Consider the following 21869-nt stretch of genomic DNA (forward strand, 5'->3'; position numbering starts at 1 on the left):
TCCCACAATTCCAACCTTTTTCCTTGCAACTCCAAGTTTATATCCCCAATTTTGACTTTTTTCCTTGCAATTCTGAGTTTATATCCCTCAATTCTGACTTTTTTCCTCACAATTCCGTTTATATCCCACAATTCCAACCCTTTTCCTCACAACTCCAAGTTTATATCCCCCAATTCTGACTTTTTTCCTTGAAATTCTGAGTTTATATCCCTCAATTTTGACTTTTTTACTTGCAATTCTAAGTTTATATCCCTCAATTCTGACTTTTTTACTTGCAATTCCGAGTTTATATCCCACAATTCTAACCTTTTTCCTCACAACTCCAAGTTTATATCCCCCAATTCTGACTTTTTTCCTTGTAATTCCAAGTTTATATCCCACAATTCAGACTTTTCCTCGCAATTTCGAGTTTACATCCTACAATTCCCCACAATTCTGACTTTTTCCTTGCAATTCTGAGTTTATATCCCACAATTCTGACCTTTTTCCTCACAATTCCGAGTTTATATCCCCCAATTATGATTTTTTTCCTTGCAATTCTGAGTTTATATCCCCCAATTATGATTTTTTCCCTTGCAATTCTGAGTTTATATCCCACAATTCTGACTTTTTCCTTGCAATTTCAAGTTTATATCCTGCAATTCTAACTTTTTCTCACAATTACGAGTTTAGCTCTCAATTCCTATTTTTGCCCTCGCAATTCCAAGTTTTTCTCAATTCTGACTTTATTACTCACAATTTTGACTTTATTTCTTGCATTTCTGACTTTTTTCTCAGAATTGTAAGATCAAAAAGTACAATTGTGAGAAAGTCTCAATTATCTTTTTTTATTTTTTTATTCCGTTACGGAAACAAGATTCCATATTGTTTTTCAGTACAAATATACAACATTCTTAAATCAAGATACATTTACATGAAAAGGAAAATGACTTAAGATACTAAGTCCTTTTTATTGAAAAATGTATCTAAATTAGTGATGCTTAAAACAGGACAAAAAAATCAGAAAAATACACTTAATTCAAAGGGAAAACAAGATTATTCTTCTCACCTCATTGACAGATATTTGTTTTCTTGTTTTATGCAAAAATTTGCTTCTCAAATAAATGTTCTTGATTTAAGAATGTGTAGAAATTTGTACTCGAAAAATCATTTTTCTGCAGTGAACTAAATATTACAGTCCTCTTACAATATCATTGAAGACCCCGGGCCTCATGAGGTTCATCATTCTGGTGGTCTGATAGACGTCCACACTGTTCTCCTCCTCCAGCTGGTTAACCAGGGTGGTCAGGGCACAGAATAAACCAGCACTCGACCCTCCAGACCTGCACAGCAGACGCCGTGAGAAATGACATATCAGTGACTGATATAGCCTCTGCATTTCTGTGAATAAAATGACACTCTACCCATCATGGATGATGACGGGTCCCTCTCGACGCAAGCTTTCGTCTCTGATGATGTTGATGAGCTCAAAGGAGTTGCTGATGGGGCTGTCGGGGTTCGGCCAGCGGGGCGTCTGGTACTGCCGCACCTCCAGCATGTAGTCGTCCTGTCACAGACGGCAACACAAAAACATTTCTGTTACTGCATGATCTTAAATGCTTCTGTTTGAGATGCAATGCACAACACAAAGACAACTTGTGAAAATATTAAATGCTTTTGAATAATCTCACAAATACCTCAACATCAACAGAAAAAAAATATACATTTTGCATAAAACCTTTTTTAGTGCTACTAAGACCTTTTTTACAGATTATTTAGCATTAAAATGACATATTATGTGACAGTATACAGCATTATAAATCAATTATATACAATATTATAAATTGTCATTACTGCAGTGTGTCAAGATTTTTTAACCAGTTTTTCTCCTTACATTTCACATTATTCACATTAGATTCTCATTACTGTAATATAGTAGAAATTAATAAAACATTTTCATTTAAAATAAAGCCGGTACAACAAATACTACCATTTATTTATTTATTTGCATTTTGGTAATGATAATTGGATTGTACAATGAACTTAATTGTCATGAAAATATGTCACAATAAAAAAAATAAAATAAATAAAAATATGCCAATACATTTTTTTTCTTTAATTCATTATACACTCATATAAATTGTCTTTATTATTGTAATGTGTCCAAATGTTTTACTTGAGTCTTGCATTTCACATAATTCTCATTAGATTATTATTACCGTAATCTATTTTAAATAATAAAAAAATGTAAAGGCAGTACAACAAATACTACCATATACATATTCACTAATTTATTTGCACTTCGGTAATGACAATTGGGATGTAATATGTGCTTAATTGTCACGAAAATAGCGTCACAATGAAAAAATATTCAAACGTGCAAATAAATTAATTTTCTTTATGCAAAATATACATATTTTTGTGTTGATTTTGGGGTGAAATATGACTCAAACATGACTGGTTTTGTTCGGTTCACCCAGAGTACCTGCAAATACTGAGTTCTGGCTACATAAATTAAAAAGTTTTTCACCTTTAGGGCCTCCAAAATGAAGTCCTGCACCACCAGCGACTCCTCGTTGGACAGGCACACGCTGTCCTCACCTCTGAAGGTCACAGTGAAGGTCTCACAGCTGATTGGCTGTTCTTTAGTGGGCCAATACACACACTCTCCCTCTCCGGTCTGTGACGGTCAGGATAAGAGATGCCTTATGTTAAATAGGATGTGTGTTGATCTATAAATGTGTATAAATGTGTGTGTGACTCACCAAGCTCAGTGTATCAGGCAGGGAAACTATGATCTGAGCGTTGTGATCCCAGATCATCCTCCAGAAGTCCTTTACAGTGTTTGGCAGAGGATTCTGGGTAGCGATGAACTCGCGGCTCTGATGGTACCCCTGTAAACAGCACAGACTCATTGAATCACACCATATCACCATAGATCCATTCTAAACAGGGGCATCAGAACAAGAGCCTTACCAGTAAATAAGAGGCATTGATGTAGTCTGATGATTCTCCAGGTCCTGTAGAGAGACTGACCCTTGACCTCTCCACTGAAGCACAGATGGGAGCACATCAGAAGATAAAGATTAACCATCACAGTTCACAAAACTAAAATAAATAAAATAAAATAAATAAATACAATTTAAATACCCATAACATATCAATATCTATATTAATAAATAATAATGAGTATGTATTTTTTTAAAATCAATATTAAATTAATACATAAAAAATACGTATAACAAATAAATACATGATACATTAACATGATATATTAATAAATAAAATAAATATTTATAATAAATGAATAAATCATAGAATTAATATTTTTTAAATAAATATTTAAAATAAGTAAATAAATAAAAGTAAAATACTTATATAAATGGGTGATATATTAATTAATAAAATAAATATTTTTAATAAATATATAATATAATTGTAACGATCACCATCTGTTCCTGTCATGTTCCTGTCACATCCCGGACTACATTTCCCACGATCCTCCATTGCTCATCACCTGCACTCACTTCACAATCACTCCACACTAATCACCACACCCAGCTGCAGCTCATTATCAGGACTATAAAGGACTTTCACTCACACCACCTCACCGCGAAGTCTTGATTCACCCTGTGACAATTCCGAGCGTTATTTCCCTGTCTGCCTGTCTGTTATCGTTCCTGCCTGTTTCTTGTTTTTGACCCGTTGCTGCCTGTCCTGATCTTTGCCTGTCCCTTGACTACGACTCAGCCTGTTCCTCACTGTTCCTGTTTGTTCCTGTTTTGACCCTGCCTGTACGACCACTCTCACTTCTAATAAATGCTGCACTTGGATCTCCCGCCTGAGTCTCCATTCGTAACAGAAGACTTCGCCACACCAAGATCCAGCAGCTACCGTGAGTGTTTCCGTCACATTCAGCATCAGCATGGACCCAGCTATATGTCTCATCCACCTTCGTCAAGGTAATAGTACCCTGGAGGACCATATTCAGAAGTTTCTGGATATTGCCCATTATGCAGACTGGCCTGACTGTGCTCTTATTGACTTTTTTTGTGATGGCATCAACCAACCTCTCCAGAGTAGATTAAGACGAGAGGGACCGCGTTCATCACTCTGCGGTTTTATGGACTATGCTCTGTTGTCAGTTGGTTCTCCATTTACTGTGGGAGTCGCGGAGGAACACGACACCGCAGTGAATCACGTAATGGCCGCCGCACCAGTGGACCCTCACAAAATGGCGGCTACCATTACAACATCACATCACGCCTTCGCTGATCGCCCAGAGCAACGTCACGCCTTCGCTGATCGCCCAGAGCAACGTCACGCCTTCGCTGATCGCCCAGAGCAACGCTACGTCTCCGCTGATCGCCCAGAGCAACGCCACGTCGCCGCTGATCGCCCAGAGCAACGTCACGTCGCCGCTGATCGCCCAGAGCAAAGTCACGTCGCCGCTGATCACCCAGAGTCACGTCACGTCTTTAGATCAGTCCGGGAGCGGAGAGGGTTGCGTTCCAGTGTGGCTGATCCTCCACTGACTACGGTCCGAGCAGCTGGCATCCCCAAGTCCTCGCCGGCCGCTTCGCTCTCAAACCAGTCGGCTGCTTCGCTCTCAAGCCCGGTGGCCGCTTCGCTCTCAAGTCCGCCGGCCGCTTCGCACTCAAGCCCGGTGGCCGCTTCGCTCTCAAGCCAACCGGTTGCAACGCTCTCAAGTACTCCGGTTGCAACGCTCTCAAGTTCGCCTGTGTCTACGGACAAGATGGCCGCCTCGCCTGTGTCTACGGACAAGATGGCGGCATCGCCTGTGTCTACGGACAAGATGGCGGCATCGCCTGTGTCTACGGACAAGATGGCGGCATCGCCTGTGTCTACGGACAAGATGGCGGCATCGCCTGTGTCTACAGACAAGATGGCTGCATCGCCTCATCCTCGGAAGAGGAGGAGGAGGAGGAAGGCTTCTTCCGTTCTTCCCCTCTTACGCCCAAGCTGCTTGCTCGGCCGGCGCCACCTGCGCTTCTTGCCCTGCCAGCGCCACCTGCGCTTCTTGCCGTGCCAGCGCCACCTGCGCTTCTTGCCCTGCCGGCGCCACCTGCGCTTCTTGCCCTGCCGGCGCCACCTGCGCTTCTCGCTCTGCCGGCGCCACCTGAACTCCCTGCCTTGCCAGCACCACCTGAACTCCTTGCCCTGCCAGCACCACCCGAGCTCCTGGCCCTGCCGGCGCCATCCAAGCTCCTAGCCCTGCCAACGCCGCCCAAACTCCTTGCTCTGTCAGCGCCACCCAGGCGTCTCGCCCTGCCGGCACCACCCGAACGCCTGGCCCTGCCGGAACCACCTGAACTCCTTGCCCACGAGGCCGCAACAGACCCCGTTGAAATCCCCAAGAACTTTTTGGGGGGGGCAGTATACCTGAGGGCGGGGAGCTTATGGGTGGGCACTCTGCCTGGCCACTGCCGTCATTGGCCTTTGAACTATTATGGCCGTTTATGGACCCTAACCTGCCGTGGTTACCCAAACCACCTGACCTACCGTGGTTACCCAAACCACCTGACCTACCGTGGTTACCCAGACCACCTGACCTGCTATGGCTGCCCAAGCCACCTGACCTGCCGGGGCCGCCTGAGCCACCTGACCTGCCGTGGCCGCCCGAGCCACCTGACCTGCCGTGGCCGCCCGAGCCACCTGACCTGCCGTGGCCGCCCGAGCCACCTGACCTGCCGTGGCCGCCCGAGCCACCTGACCTGCCGTGGCCGCCCGAGCCACCTGACCTGCCGTGGCCGCCCGAGCCACCTGACCTGCCGTGGTCGCCTGAGCCACCTGACCCGCCGTGGCTGGCCGAGCCACCTGACCCGCCGTGGCTGCCCAAAGCCCCGGACCCGCCGTGGCTGCCCGAGGCTCCTGACCCGCCGTGGCTGCCCGAGGCTCCTGACCCGCCGTGGCTGCCCGAGGCTCCTGACCCGCCGTGGCTGCCCGAGGCTCCTGACCCGCCGTGGCTGCCCGAGGCTCCTGACCCGCCGTGGCTGCCCGAGGCACCTGACCCGCCGTGGCTGCCTGAGTCCCTGGGGCTGCATTGGAGATTCCGTCCCCATCTGCCGTTAGATCTCCAATGCACCCACCCCCCCTCCCTAGCTGTTCCTTTTACGGCGCGAGGACGCGCCTTCCGGGAGGGGGGCGTTATGTAACGATCACCATCTGTTCCTGTCATGTTCCTGTCACATCCCGGACTACATTTCCCACGATCCTCCATTGCTCATCACCTGCACTCACTTCACAATCACTCCACACTAATCACCACACCCAGCTGCAGCTCATTATCAGGACTATAAAGGACTTTCACTCACACCACCTCACCGCGAAGTCTTGATTCACCCTGTGACAATTCCGAGCGTTATTTCCCTGTCTGCCTGTCTGTTATCGTTCCTGCCTGTTTCTTGTTTTTGACCCGTTGCTGCCTGTCCTGATCTTTGCCTGTCCCTTGACTACGACTCAGCCTGTTCCTCACTGTTCCTGTTTGTTCCTGTTTTGACCCTGCCTGTACGACCACTCTCACTTCTAATAAATGCTGCACTTGGATCTCCCGCCTGAGTCTCCATTCGTAACAATAATGATATATAAATGAATAAAAAATAAACAGAATAAAAATCTTACACTCTGATTTTAATATATATTATGTAAATAAATATGACATATTAATGATATATTAATAAATACATTTTTATAATAAATATATAATATAATATAAATATTTAAAATAAACATTCAATATTTTAATAAATATTCAGTATTTTAAATAATTTTTTTTTCTATATATATATATTGCACACACTCACCAGGCATAAGACAAGATGTCCTGTTTTTAGATGCATTGCACTCCTTCAAAGCCACTGTGTAGTCACTCTGTTTTGCACAACTCTGACTGACCAGCTGCAGGAACAACAGGGAAGATCGATTAATTGCTCAGAGTAATGATGATTAAGAAGGGCTTACTAAACCAACGGTCTCACCTTAAACTGTTTCTCCAGGCGGGTCTTTCCTGTAGGTCCCGGTATGAGGAGATCAGACACATATGAGTGAATGTGACTAGATGAGACCAGTGTCTCTTTACCCCTGATGGCCTCCACTAAAGCATCATGGATGAAGACGTACTGCTCCTGCTCAAGCACACAAATATGAAAGATGTGTCGTGTTGCATGTGACGTGACATAACCCACAATATGGTAGGATGTCTTACCTCTGTCTGTACAAGGTAGTTCCTCTGGGTACGAATGTGTTTGAGGAATCCCATTATGTTCACTGTACTTTCCTCCTTTATCTGCTTCAACATGCTGTCGATCACAATGTATGTTCCTGTTCGTCCCACACCCGCACTGCAGAACATAAGTGGACACATTCAAACACATCTTAAAATGTTGTGGTGCCGTTTCAATGTACAAACTCTCACTTCAAGTCAAGTCACATTTATTTATGTAACACTTTATATAATACAGATCAAAGCAGCTTCACAGTAATAAACAAGAAAATAACAGTATTATTACGTTTCCCGCACAAAAAAAAGTAACCGTGCGCACAATTTACTATTTTGTCCCCTCGATTTGTACGATTTACTATTTCGTTCTCTCGATTTGCACGATTTACTATTTCGTTGCCTCGATTTGCACGATTTACTATTTTGTTCCCTCGATTTGCACGATTTACTATTTCGTTCCCTCGATTTGCTAAATCCTGCGCACGATTTACTATTTCGTTCCCTCGATTTGCACGATTTACTATTTCGTTCCCTCGATTTGCTAAATCCTGCACACGATTTACTATTTCGTTCCCTCGATTTGCACGATTTACTATTTCGTTCCCTCGATTTGCACGATTTACTATTTCGTTCCCTCGATTTGCTAAATCCTGCGCACGATTTACTATTTCGTTCCCTCGATTTGCACGATTTACTATTTCGTTCCCTCGATTTGCACAATTTACTATTTCGTTCTCTCGATTTGCTAAATCCTGCGCACGATTTACTATTTCGTTCCCTCGATTTGCACGATTTACTATTTCGTTCCCTCGATTTGCACAATTTACTATTTCGTTCCCTCGATTTGCTAAATCCTGCGCACGATATACTATATCGTTCCCTCAATTTGCATGATTTACTATTTCGTTCCCTCGATTTGCACGATTTACTATTTCGTTCCCTCGATTTGCACAATTTACTATTTCGTTCTCTCGATTTGCTAAATCCTGCGCACGATTTACTATTTCGTTCCCTCGATTTGCACGATTTACTATTTCGTTCCCTCGATTTGCACAATTTACTATTTCGTTCCCTCGATTTGCTAAATCCTGCGCACGATATACTATATCGTTCCCTCAATTTGCATGATTTACTATTTCGTTCCCTCGATTTGCACGATTTACTATTTCGTTCTCTCGATTTGCTAAATCCTGCGCACGATTTACTATTTCGTTCCCTCGATTTGCGCGATTTACTATTTCGTTCCCTCAATTCGCACGATTTACTATTTCATTCTCTAGATTTGCACGATTTACTATTTCGTTCCCTCGATTTGCACGATTTACTATTTCGTTCTCTAGATTTGCACGATTTACTATTTTGTTCTCTCGATTTGCACGATTTACTATTTTGTTCTCTCGATTTGCACAATTTACTATTTTGTTCTCTCGATTTGCACAATTTACTATTTCGTTCCCTTGATTTGCACAATTTACTATTTCGTTCCCTCGATTTGCTAAATCCTGCGCACGATTTACTATTTCGTTCCCTCGATTTGCACGATTTACTATTTCGTTCTCTAGATTTGCACGATTTACTATTTTGTTCTCTCGATTTGCACGATTTACTATTTTGTTCTCTCGATTTGCACAATTTACTATTTTGTTCTCTCGATTTGCACAATTTACTATTTCGTTCCCTTGATTTGCACAATTTACTATTTCGTTCCCTCGATTTGCTAAATCCTGCGCACGATTTACTATTTCGTTCCCTCGATTTGCACGATTTACTATTTCGTTCTCTAGATTTGCACAATTTACTATTTCATTCCCTCGATTTGCACGATTTACTATTTCGTTCTCTAGATTTGCACGATTTACTATTTCGTTCCCTCGATTTGCACGATTTACTATTTCGTTCCCTCGATTTGCTAAATCCTGTGCACGATTTACTATTTCGTTCCCTCAATTCGCACGATTTACTATTTCATTCTCTAGATTTGCACGATTTACTATTTTGTTCTCTCGATTTGCACGATTTACTATTTTGTTCTCTCAATTTGCACAATTTACTATTTCGTTCCCTTGATTTGCACGATTTACTATTTCGTTCCCTTGATTTGCACGATTTACTATTTCGTTCTCTTGATTTGCTAAATCCTGCGCACGATTTACTATTTCGTTCCCTCGATTTGCACGATTTACTATTTCGTTCCCTCAATTCACATGATTTACTATTTCGTTCTCTAGATTTGCACGATTTACTATTTCGTTCTCTAGATTTGCACGATTTACTATTTTGTTTTCTCGATTTGCACGATTTACTATTTTGTTCTCTTGATTTGCACGATTTACTATTTCGTTCCCTCGATTTGCTAAATCCTGTGCAGGATTTACTATTTCGTTCCCTCGATTTGCTAAATCATGAGCATGAATTATTATTTCTTTCCCTCGATTTGCTAAATCGCACGCAAGATTTACTATTTCGTTGCACAGACAGCAAATGATTTCCATATGCTCTCAAAATACTTAAATAATTTAATATATAGGCATATTTTTTTGCAATAAACTTTTTAAATGGGTTTTATATTCGATTATGCTGTTCGCAATACTTCATGGGATTGTAGTTCTTTCTATCACTAAAGCAGTTAAGTACACAGTCTTGTACCTTTGTATTTTTGTCCTATTTTCAAATACTCTATTGCTTCAAATCAAAGTTTGTAGTGTTGTGATTCACTGCGTAGCTGGTTCATTTAATGACTTTTTTAAAATCCGTATGGGAAAAATGAATGGTAAAATACTTCCGGAACTCTATAGTGTCATTATTCAGCTCAAGTCAGTTCAGTGTTGATTCAGTTTCACTGTAAATGTTGTAGTGTTCATCAATTATGAAATGAATTCGATTCAGCTATAAAGCAGTTCTAGAGAAGACAATATTGTAATTTTCGTGCAGTCAGATCGATTACCATAGTGACTTCACCATAATAACTTTATACTTAATAACTACTGATGTCTACCTGCAATGCACCACCACAGGTCCCATATCAGCCGTCCTGGCCTGCGAGGACGCCCGCACAAAAGATAGCAAGGGAAGAGTGTATTCTGGGACGCCCATGTCGGGCCACTGAGTGTAATGAAAGTGAAGCACCGTCCTCTCCTGACTGCGGCCCTTCTGTGAGCCCTAGTGGGGGAAAAAGACAAATCAATTTTGAGGACGGACAATGTCCTCAAGGGTTTCTGGTGACGGTGACGTACTGTGTAGTTACTGACCTTCTTGACGTTGACGTTCCTCAAAGTGAATGTCCTCTGCGTGTAGTAGGCAAGAGTTTTGGTGTTCTTCAGTGTGACTAGGAAGCATCCATAGTCTTCCTGATTCTCCAGGGGCCAATACTGATCACACTTTCTCTGTTTGACACACACAAACACACACATACCCCCAGTTGGTTTTAGTTATCTCATTAGACCACTCATTATCAAAGTTTGCATATATTGTTACCAAAACCCATCTAAATCAAGAGATGAAAAGCATTACCCGGCCCTTCTCCACCAAGTTAGTGATCATGACAATCACACCAACGTTTTGCTCCCATATCATCCTCCAGAAATCCTCCAGACTGCCTTTCAGTGGCCCTTGTGCAGCTATATACGCTTTTGGCTGATTGTAGCCCTAAAGATAATCATTCACAAACAGACCTTGATCATTTCTACCAAGAATAGAGACAGACCAATTAATAAGCCTAATATTTGGCAATTTCGAGACTATATCAGTTGATATCTATTGGCGCTTTTCCACTGCGTGGTATGACTCGGCACGGGTTAGCTTGGCTCGGCACACTTTGGCTCAGTTTGACAATAAATTAAGACAATAAAATGTGATTTTGTAACAAAATAATGTTTTTTAAAAAACAAATGTAGTTTTACTTACTTTTTTTAATGTTTTTACTCTACATTTGTGCAATTTTGGGGGGATTTATGGCATGTTTTAAATTTAAATAAATAAATTAACAAATATTTATTAAATATTAAGTTTTTTTTCCCAAAATAACATCCATTTATGTAAAATTCACTTTAAAAAAGACACACATTTCTAACTTTCATTTATGAGATAACATGGACAATTTGGCATTGTTAAGATTTTTGACATTATTGGAAAATAAAGTAAAAAAAGTAAAAAATGATCTCTATAACCAGTAGATGGCTGCAGAGCTTCAAATGCTATTTGAGTAATTTAAAGACATCTTTTCATACGTTTTTCCAGTTGGATTCATATCTACATATTATGAAATCACATTTTCTAAGCAGGGTCTCCAGAGAGTGTGGCTTTTTTCTTCACACAAACATAAAACCGGATAACATTTCAATTTATTTATTTTATTTTTTGTAGATCTAGAAAGTGTTGCCAGCATTACAAAGTCTCATGACATTTGGATCAAGGGAACATTTGTCATTTGGGGCCAAAAAGACCAGAATAGCTTAGAAAGGTCACAAGTTGGACTTTTTTCCCCCTGAGAATTGCAAGTTTATATAGGCCATGTACACACTGTAAAACGGCATTTAAATACAGGAGTGAATCATCTAAATTATCATTCTGTGTGATTGCGGACTAATATAGTTATGTTAGACACTTATGATGTTTGAAAAATATATCAAATGTAGTGTACACTTACATCCACATAGTTGGCATTAATATAGTCTCCTGTCTTTCCATCTTTGTCAGAGTTTTGAGAGAGTTTAACTCGACTGTGATCATCTGAGAGTACAAAAAAGTCATGTTAGTCATGTTTTGTTTTGTTATTTAATAAATGCATGTCCATCTCTTATATTGGTATGGGTGAGCGATATACAGGCCAGGATATTAATGTATCTGTTCTTGCTCTTATTGTCTGGGTGGTTGGAGCTGTCCGCAGTGATGCTGACGTCCGCCGTACAGCCCTGAATCTCCTGGAAGAAACGTTTCATCCCCGTCACTGACAAAAGTACAACTCAGACCATATCCATTTCCAAACTATTTCACTTTATCATGCAACCATGCAAAGAGCAACACTGACACGTCAATACAATGAACTGAAGAATAACAACAATGCAAAAGAATAAGTAAGACTAAACAAAGGGAGATGTGTCTTACCTCGTAAGACTCTTTCAAGATCTAATAAGGGAGGGGGTGAGAATGCAGAAAAGCACAATGAAAGTCCAGGACAAACAGAGAGGCAGGTACAGGTACATGAGGCACGTTTGCATGTGTTTTCATGCTACAGACGGGTTTAGACGGGGCTGTTGCTCAGTGTGGGTGTCCATGCAGTCAGTGGAGCCACAGTGAACAGTGTTCCCTCACACAGACACCTGTACATCTCTATACATGCTGCCCCATAGCGCTCATATTCATCAATTTATGACACTAATGCACTGTTTTATATTTTTATGTGGCATAATAAGATGCAGTGTTTAAGGTTGCATATTTAGAAATGTCAAGATAACTGACTAAACAGTGATAAAAATCACAAGTACCTCAAATTCTTTGGAGAACGTGTGATTTGCGTGAAGATCAGCAACATGTTTCACAAAATCCTTAACAGGGAGGGCTTCATTATCCTCTGCCATCAAAAAGAAAACAAGTATTTAGAAATAAATAAATATAAATGATCAATTTTAAATAAATAAAATTATTTTATAAAAACACAATTACTTAAATACAATTACTTTTGTAATAAATAAACAAATTTATTTATTTTTAAGTAATTAAATTACTGCATTTATTTGTATTTTTACTTTAATAAATAATAAATAACTGTCTGTTTGTTTGTTTGTTTGTTTGTTTGTTTAAACAAATGCATGCAATTAAATAAATACAATTAAATAAATAAATACAATTATTTATTACATAAATTACATTACATTTATTTGTATTTTTTAAGAAATAACTAATATATAATAACCGTTTTTTGTTTGATTAAATAAATATAAATAAATAATAATAAATAAATACATTTTTATTAAACAATTACAATTACTTAAGTTTATTTATCATAAAAGTAATTGTAAGTAGCTGTGTTTTTAAGAAATAAATCATTTATTTATTTATATTTTTCAATAATTGATTTTAAGAAATAATAAATAACTTTGTTTAAATAAATACAATTAAATACAAATAAATAAATATTAATAATAAATAAATAAAATATTTTAAGCAATACAATTACTTAAATAAGTAAATTAGTTTATTTATTATAAAAGTAATTGTAAATAATTGTATTTAATAAATACATTATTTATATTTTATTTTTTTAAATAAATAACAAACAATAATAATAAATAATGGTTTAAATAAATAATAAATAAATAAATAATAAATAAATAAATAAATAGCTGATACGACATGAAAGTAAACATTTTTTTTTATATAATAATTTTATCTGTCTGAATCTGAGTGTAAGTTTTGTTACCTGTAGGCAGAAGAAGAGGGGTTGATGGGGCTGATATGGGACGGACTGAATTGTTGTCCTCTACATAAAAATGTGCCGTTTGAAAGCATCTCCTATAAGATATTTTACAGCAATTTTTGTACTTTATTACAGTTAAAATAAGAACATTTAATGAAAATAACGAGAACAAAAAACACAAAGGCCCAGAAAGTGATTTCTGAGAAACACTGTTGAAAGTTGATCGGACCGAGCAGCACAACACTCTTGTAGCCAATCAGCAGTAGGGGGTGTGTCCAATTATGATGGAGGAGGAGAGAGAGAGAGTGAGCAAGAGGGAGAAAGAGATGTGGCTGAGAGACATTACAAAAGAGAAAAGATCAGAGGAATATCACTGGAAAAAGAAGGGTTATGATCAGAGACATCTACTCTTGCATTGTGTGTTTTGGGGGCGGAGCAATGAAGGGGAGGGGCATGTTTGTTTGGGTTGATTTCAAATATCAACAGTGTTTCCCAGAAATCGCTTACTGCACCTTTAAAATGAGTGAAATGTCATCTGGACATTTTTTTTTTTGTGAGTTTGTGAGATTTTGAGCAGGTAGATCTAGTATATGTAATCTCAAAGCAAACATTCACACACTGATGTGTGTTTGAAGATTAATACCTCCAGTAGATGAGAATGCCCACCAGCACCAGCAAACACAGGATAGTGAGCGTGGAAACCACAGCCAGAGGAACAACGGTCCTTTTCTCTTTCTCCGTTCCTCCCACCATCCCGACACGAGACTCCGGACTGCTGTTACTCGCCTCTGATGATGGAAATAGGAGCAAAACAGTCCTTAATAAATCTATTAATGAACAATCTCATGATGAATAATATTCAACATATTCAAGGAGCTACAAAATCTGTGGATATGTCTATATGCAATCCAACTGCTAGCTCATGGAGAATGAAATGATCAACACACCCATACCCAAAATGTAAATTTTGAAGCAGTTATGTTTATTTTTCAAAACATATATGACAGTTTGGGTGTGAGTGTGTGCTGTGTACATTGTAGAACAAAAAAATCAAAGTATTGTCAAGCTTTGTTTACCACAGGATTTATTTTACTCATAAACTGAAAACCCCAATTATAAAACCCCATAGGAAAATCTCGAGGGAACCAGCGGCGAATTAGACTTCCAGGTTTTGATGTCATCCTGCAGCGCTCGATGGCATTTACCATAGATATAATACTGTTTACAGCTCCTCAAGAAGCCTTGGGAGCTGAAACCCAATTATGGTAAGGGGCGTTACATTTCTGACACATGCTCTAAGTGGTTGACCAATCAGAGAAGACTGGGCTTGTAGGAAAGGCGGGGTTTAAAGGTGCCCTAGAATCAAATATTGAATTTACCTTGGCATAGTTGAATAACAAGAGTTCAGTACATGGAAAAGACATACACTGAGTTTCAAACTCCATTGCTTCCTCCTTCTTATATAAATCTCATTTGTTTAAAAGACCTCCGGAAAACAGGCGAATCTCAACATAACACAGACTGTTACGTAACAGTCGGGATCATTAATATGTATGACCCCAATATTTGCATATGCCAGCTCACGTTCAAGGCATTAGACAAGGGCAGCCAGTATTAACATCTGGATCTGTGCACAGCTGAATCATCAGACTAGGTAAGCAAGCGAGAACAATAGTGAAAAATGGCAGATGGAGCAATAATAACTGACATGATCAATGATATCATGATATTTTTAGTGATATTTGTAAATTGCCTTTCTAAATGTTTTGTTGGCATGTTGCTAATGTACTGTTAAATGAGGTTAAAGTTACCATCGTTTATTACTGTATTCACGGAGACAAGAGCCGTCGCTATTTTCATTATTAAACACTTGCAGTCTGTATAATGCATAAACACAACTTCATTCTTTATAAATCTCTCCAACAGTGTAGCATTAGCCCTTTAGCCACAGAGCATATAGCCTCAAACTCATTCAGAATCAAATGTAAACATCCAAATAAATACTATACTCACAGGAATCGATGCATGCATGACGAACATCTTGTAAAGATCCATTTGAGGGTTATATTATCTGTGTGAACTTTGTTTATGCACTGTATAACTGCACTTATAGTCAAGAGCTCGGGGGGCAGGGAGCGAGAGATTTAAAGGGGCTGCGCAGCCTGAGTCGGTGCATAGTTAATGATGCCCCAAAATAGGCAGTTAAAAAAATTAATAAAAAAAAATCTATGGGGTATTTTGAGCTGAAACTTCACAGACACATTCAGGGGACACCTTAGACTTATATAGAGTGTTTCAGGCAGAGGGTAAAAAGAGGTGCTGCAGAAACTTACAAAATAGGAAAAATAATGGGGGTTTTTTAACGTTAACGCATGTAAATGTATTCCAACTTGGGTTGTCAAAAGTACCAACTTCGGTACTGAAATTTAAAAAATGTGACAATACCAGCATTTCCCACTATCATTTTGAGTGCTGGTGAGTAGATTTGTAAACACCTCTGAATGGCCATTGTGTTCACGCACTCAACAGATACGCCTGTGATTGGCTACAATGATCAACGCTTCAAAAACATGTTGTAAATAGACATCTTTGACATTCTTCACCGAGCGCTTACACAGATACAAGCATTTGAAAGCAGATGTCCTATAGATGATCCCTAATATAAATGGATCTGCTGATAAACGGATCCGCTGATAAACACAATGGCCAATCAAAGGTGTTTAAGAATCTGCTCAACAGCACTCAAAACGCTAAGAAGAAATGCTGATATCGTCACATTTTTAAAGATTCAAGGTACTGAAGTCGGTACTTTTGACAAACCTAATTCTAACAGACTCCATAATAAAATTGTGAACTTGTAAATGAGCATATATGGCTCTTTAAATCATTTTGCAAATCTATTATATTCCATTCTTATCAATCAAACTTATACAAGAAGTCATGTTTTTCATTCTCCAAATGTTTTGACATCATTTTACCTGTATCTTGGTCTTCCTCTGACTCTCGAATAGTGAGTTCAGGAATTATGAGCTGTATGGGAATATCATCGATTTGAGAGGTCACTGACCCTCCTTGACCTGAGCCGGTGTCAGACTCAGCTGACCAGGTCACCCATGAGAGAAAAGCCTGGTTTTCTGGTTCTTCGGTGGTGGCATCCTCTCGCTCGCTCTCAAAGTAGAAAGTAGAGGACAATCCCTCATTATTTTCATCTCCAGTTTTACCGCTGTAGCTCAGATCGGAGTCTTTGGGAGCCGACCGGATTTGGTCGAGCTCCCATTCCCGGTCGAGCTCCTCTAGGAAGATCGCGGACCCTGATCCGCTGAACTCTCCCTGCCCATCTGAAGAAGGTACTTGAGCTGATCCCTCCTCCAAAAAGATGGTTGGGTAGCGAGTGGAGGATTCATAGAGATTTGTGGCATCATGAGCCGTCGATACCTTTTGATTACTGAGTGATGTGGCTGTAACAAACACGTCTGAAGAGTTAAGACTTCAACTCTCTAAGCTCACTCAAAAACTATTTACGGCGGAGGAAAGAAGTGCTTGGAATCAAATTAATATCTTGCATATTTTGGGAATACCTAAAGCCACCACCAAGGGGGCGCCATCACCATGTGCAAGAGAAAGAAGGCAAAGGTTGAATGCACAAGCGAAAGAGAGGAGCCGCCACCACGTTCAACATTTGAAGAGTGAGCCAACCAGCCGAGAAGAGAGAGTCCAGCAGGTGAATTACAAATGGTGGATGTGCAAAGCTTTTCGAGAGCATTTGTGGCACAAAATGGTGGTAACAATTGCACCACCATCACCTTGAGCACAGTGCGTTTCTGGATGCTTGACTACTCTTTGACAGTGATTCCCAACCAAGAGTAGCAGATTTAGAAAGACATTTTTGCTTTTTAAACCTGTACGTTACCTATAATTTGTAACTTTTCATTAACATTTGTACAAATTACATTGTATTCATTTATGGGTTGCATTCCATATATAATATAATATAATAATAATACATTTTGACATGCAATTCAAAACATCATACTTAAGTTCACTATCTACTTCTTTTTCACAAGGGTGGTGTTTATGAAGGAGTACTTAAAGGATTAGTTCACTTTCAAATAAAATTTTCCTGATAATTTACTCACCCCCATGTCATCCAAGATGTTCATGCCTTTCTTTCTTCAGTCGAAAAGAAAGTAAGGTTTTTGATGAAAACATTCCAGGATTATTCTCCTTATAGTGGACTTCAATGGCCCCAAATGGTTGAAGGTCAAAATTACAGTTTCAGTGCAGCTTCAAAGGGCTTTAAACGATACCAGACGAGGAATAAGGTTCTTATCTAGAGAAATGATCGGTCATTTTCGAAAAAAATTTAAATGTATATGCTTTATATAAACAAATGATCACCTTCCAAGTGGTTCCGCCAAAACCGCACTTTCGTATTCTTCAAAAAGTTTACGCTGTATGTCCTACACCTTCCCTATTCTACTTACGGAAAAAAAAACGGAAATGGCGCTGCGTTCGTTCTGTAAGTAAAATAGGGAAGGCGTAGGACATACAGCGTAAACTTTTTGAAGAATACGAAAGTGCGGTTTTGGCAAAAGCACTTGGAAGGCGATCATTTGTTTATATAAAGCATATACATTTAAAATTTTTTCGAAAATGACCCTTATTCCTCGTCTGGTATCGTTTAAAGCCCTTTGAAGCTGCAATGAAACTGTAATTTTGACCTTCAGCTGTTTGGGCTCCATTGAAGTCCACTATAAGGAGAATAATCCTGGAATGTTTTCATCAAAAACCTTAATTTCTTTTCGACTGAAGAAAGAAAGACATGAACGTCTTGGATGACATGGGGGTGAGTAAATTATCAGGAATTTTATTTGAAAGTGAACTAATCCTTTAAAAGTGATAGTTCAATGTAAATTCTGCCATTTACTCACCCTCAAGTTGTTCAGAACCTGCATTAATTTCTTTCTTCTGCTGAACACAAAATCAGATATTTTGAAGAATATGGGTGACCAAACAGTTTCTGGTCCCCGTTGATTTCCATAGTTCCTATTAGCCTGCTCCATCTAGAGTTTCATGACAGAACTAGGTATTATTTTTTTTTCTATTCTATGGAAGAACAGAGGAAACAGAGGAAAGAACGTCATGCAGGTTCTGAACAACTCGAGGGTGAGTAAATGATGACAGAATTTTCATTTTTGGGTGAACTATCCCTTTAAGTTGGGAAACACTGCTCTATATATTGCTGAAATCACCGAACTACTCAGGTACTATTGTTTGATTTTTCATAACCAGCGTTTCCAGCACTTTCCTGCAAGCAAGTTAGCATTTAGCGAAAGATTTTGATTAAGCAAATACGCTGATTAAGATTGTCTTACCGTTAAACAGTGGCTGAGTGGTCTGAGAAATGATCTTAATAGATGCCGAAAGAGATGATCCAGTAGTCACGGTGCTTGCATTAGCTGTTGAAGTTGTATTTACTGCAGGAGTGATGGTGGTCATCTTCGCTGGCTGTTTTGGCACTAGTCGTTTAAATGGAGCAGAAGTTGATGAAGTTTTGGTTGTCATGACTGAGATCTCTTGGTCCTGAGCACCTGGCGGTGCAGTGAGAAGGTTGTTGTTTAGATCTGATGTGGCTTTTGTGGTGCTGATGTTGAGGACATCCTCATAGTAGATGTCTGTGACCACCATGTTGCTGTGAGGAAGGTGGCCGCTCTCCTCTGGAATGAGTTTGCTCAGTGGCCGCTTAGTTTCATTTCTGGCTTTGTTTTGGTCAGGTGACCATGACAGCGAAGACTCCTCTGTAATTTTTCCTTTGACTGTAATGGGGGTTGTCCTGACAACGGGGAAAAGGAAGCCTGGTTGGTCCGTCACTGTGGTGATGGAGATGGAGCTTCCGGAATCACGGATGAGGGTTCGGCCGGGCGGAGACTTAGAAGCAGGTGGAGCTGTTCCCTGAAAACAAAATACATCAAGCTCATCCAAAAAACAGAAAATGCTCATGATGCAATCATTTATGAATAGTTTTACAATCTACATTCAGAAAAAAAAAAAAAACTCACCTCATTATATTCTTCTGATTCTGTTAAATCACCAAAGGGATCAGGCTCATTTACTGTAGGGTCAAAGAAAATATTGGTGAATTAATTAAAAGAAAAAAAAATGAATACTGTATAATAGGGTGATTAACACAAAAAAAATATCTGGGTCATATTTCACCCCAATTTTTGCACAAAATAATATATATATAGCTTTGAATACCGATGCAATAATAATAATACCAACAATACTCAGTAATATTCATTTCAGTGCATTGTAACCAGACAGGTTTTCTTTATCAAAAGACAGGATTTTTTTAATAATTAATTAATAAATTCAGTAAAGCAAATACTGTAATGATAAATAATTATAATTGTACTTTATAATTGTGCCTTAAAAATATATCATTGCTTATATACCATAAAATATATACCTAATGTATTACGTTATGGTAATAAAGCAAGATTATTAATACAGAAAGTTTTTTCCCAATCCTTGTTATTGTAACTGTAATGAAATATTCGCTTAATTGTCATGAAAATATTGTATATATATATATATATATATATATATATATATATATATATATATATGTGTGTGTGTGTGTGTGTGTGTGTGTGTGTGTGTGTGTGTGTGTGTGTGTGTGTGTGTGTGTGAAATTTGACCCAGACATTTCTTGATGTTTTTGTGAGATTGTCTGATTTTTGGATTGATTCAGCATTACCAGGATCTTCGAGAGGCATGTCCACAATAACCTGGTCACTCATTTTTCCAGTCAATCCATTCATGCACAGCGCCACCACTTGGACAACATAGCTACTGTTCGCTAGCAGATTATGGATAATGGCCCCCTGAAAAAAATAAGACAGTCCTATATCATAACACCTGTTTTTAACCATCAGGACTAGACTAACCTTGAACTATCAGCTATCATGTAACAATGTCGACTGAAATATCCCTGCTTCAGTCAACGCAGTCAAGTGGAGGTGGCAAAAAGTACTCACCACATCCTGGTCTCCATCTGTCAGATACTGTTGTTTGGGTGGGTCTTTGCCCTGGAGTCTTTGGTAGGTGACGGAGTAGCGCTCAATGGTGGTGTCGTAGACGGCCCGTGGCCTCTCCCACGTCACCACGATGCCAGTGTAATTCTCAGAGTCTGCCTGCACGTTCTGTGGTTCGGAGCTGCACACTAAACACAGAAGAGCTTGAAATTACATTGAACTGACTTGAGCTGAATAAAGAGAATATTGTTTTATTGGAAAGCAGCACATCATGCTTTCATTCTAATAAGGAGCCGTAACTTCAGTCACATAGCAATAACTTACAAAATTGCTTCTAAATCAACTCCGTTTGAAACAGAATTGGAGTATTTTTTTTCTTTCTTGGACAATCGCCAAAGTGGGGTTTCCTAGCAACACACATTTGCTGCAAGGTTTTTAAAAAGCGTAACGCGTGTGTGTCCACGGTCAGGAGAAGGAGGTTATTCAATTCAATTTTCAATTCACATTTGTATATCGTTTTTTATGTATGCGAACACTCAACTTGACCTTGAGAGGTGATCTCTCACTCCTCTCTGGTCCTTATTTTATATGTATCATGGGCACATCCTTGTTTCTGAGTGTCTTTGTTAGGCTGTGCTGTGTGAGTGTGTAGTATGCATACTGGGTGCAGGGACTTCCTCTGTGCCCGTGTAGGATGAAAACACTTGTCCCATGAACTGCTGTTGTTGTTCTCTGTAGTTATTTTGCAGGTAGTCGGTCAACATGACGTATCCGGCCTGCTGTATCGTCATCACCTCACAGAACACCTCCAGCTGCAAAAATGCATGAATAATGAGATGATAATGAGACAAGATTACAATACCTTGCTAACAGTTAATAATAATAGTAATTCTGTCATGACAACTCTGCCAGTACATACACAACACGCTGCTGTGAGCAAGTAAGACATGCTGCTGCCGTACAATTTAGCGTACATGAATTACTAGGGGTGTGACGAGACGGGTATCTCACGAGACGAGACGAGACTCGAGATTGAGTTCACGAGATGAGATGAGACAAGATTTTTACACACTATTTTTAAGAAATCCTCAATGGCGAAATACATGTCTAGAAAAAATATTCTGCAGGTGTCTTTAAAATGTTTTAACTAATCATCTCGTAATGAATGTCATTTCAGTTCTACTTTCTTAGTATGAAT

General features: G+C 39.4%; 1 protein-coding gene across 5 annotated transcripts in view; it reads right to left on the bottom strand.

Moving 5' to 3' along the window:
- Nucleotides 1–21869, bottom strand: part of ptprz1b (protein tyrosine phosphatase receptor type Z1b) — a 52613-nt gene that overhangs the window by 1399 nt on the left and 29345 nt on the right. The window contains exons 8-30 of one of the 5 annotated variants that reach the window (XM_048154642.1): nt 21333–21483; nt 20675–20859; nt 20395–20521; nt 19694–19746; nt 19010–19586; nt 16613–17092; nt 14278–14422; nt 13638–13729; nt 12703–12788; nt 12323–12343; nt 12072–12138; nt 11865–11947; nt 10730–10864; nt 10468–10602; nt 10215–10378; nt 7205–7340; nt 6978–7124; nt 6804–6897; nt 2956–3029; nt 2745–2873; nt 2510–2659; nt 1404–1546; nt 1187–1322 (exon numbers count right to left, since the gene is read on the bottom strand). In XM_048154642.1, coding sequence (XP_048010599.1) covers nt 1187–1322; nt 1404–1546; nt 2510–2659; nt 2745–2873; nt 2956–3029; nt 6804–6897; nt 6978–7124; nt 7205–7340; nt 10215–10378; nt 10468–10602; nt 10730–10864; nt 11865–11947; nt 12072–12138; nt 12323–12343; nt 12703–12788; nt 13638–13729; nt 14278–14422; nt 16613–17092; nt 19010–19586; nt 19694–19746; nt 20395–20521; nt 20675–20859; nt 21333–21483 — 3510 coding nt within the window. Of the gene's footprint in view, nt 1–1186; nt 1323–1403; nt 1547–2509; nt 2660–2744; nt 2874–2955; nt 3030–6803; nt 6898–6977; nt 7125–7204; nt 7341–10214; nt 10379–10467; nt 10603–10729; nt 10865–11864; nt 11948–12041; nt 12139–12322; nt 12344–12702; nt 12789–13637; nt 13730–14277; nt 14423–16612; nt 17093–19009; nt 19587–19693; nt 19747–20394; nt 20522–20674; nt 20860–21332; nt 21484–21869 lie in introns of all 5 variants that reach the window. The other 4 variants (XM_048154639.1, XM_048154640.1, XM_048154643.1 and 1 more) reach the window with 4 other exon arrangements.

Source organism: Megalobrama amblycephala, linkage group LG14, assembly GCF_018812025.1.
Source record: "Megalobrama amblycephala isolate DHTTF-2021 linkage group LG14, ASM1881202v1, whole genome shotgun sequence".
Lineage (NCBI taxonomy): Eukaryota > Metazoa > Chordata > Actinopteri > Cypriniformes > Xenocyprididae > Megalobrama > Megalobrama amblycephala.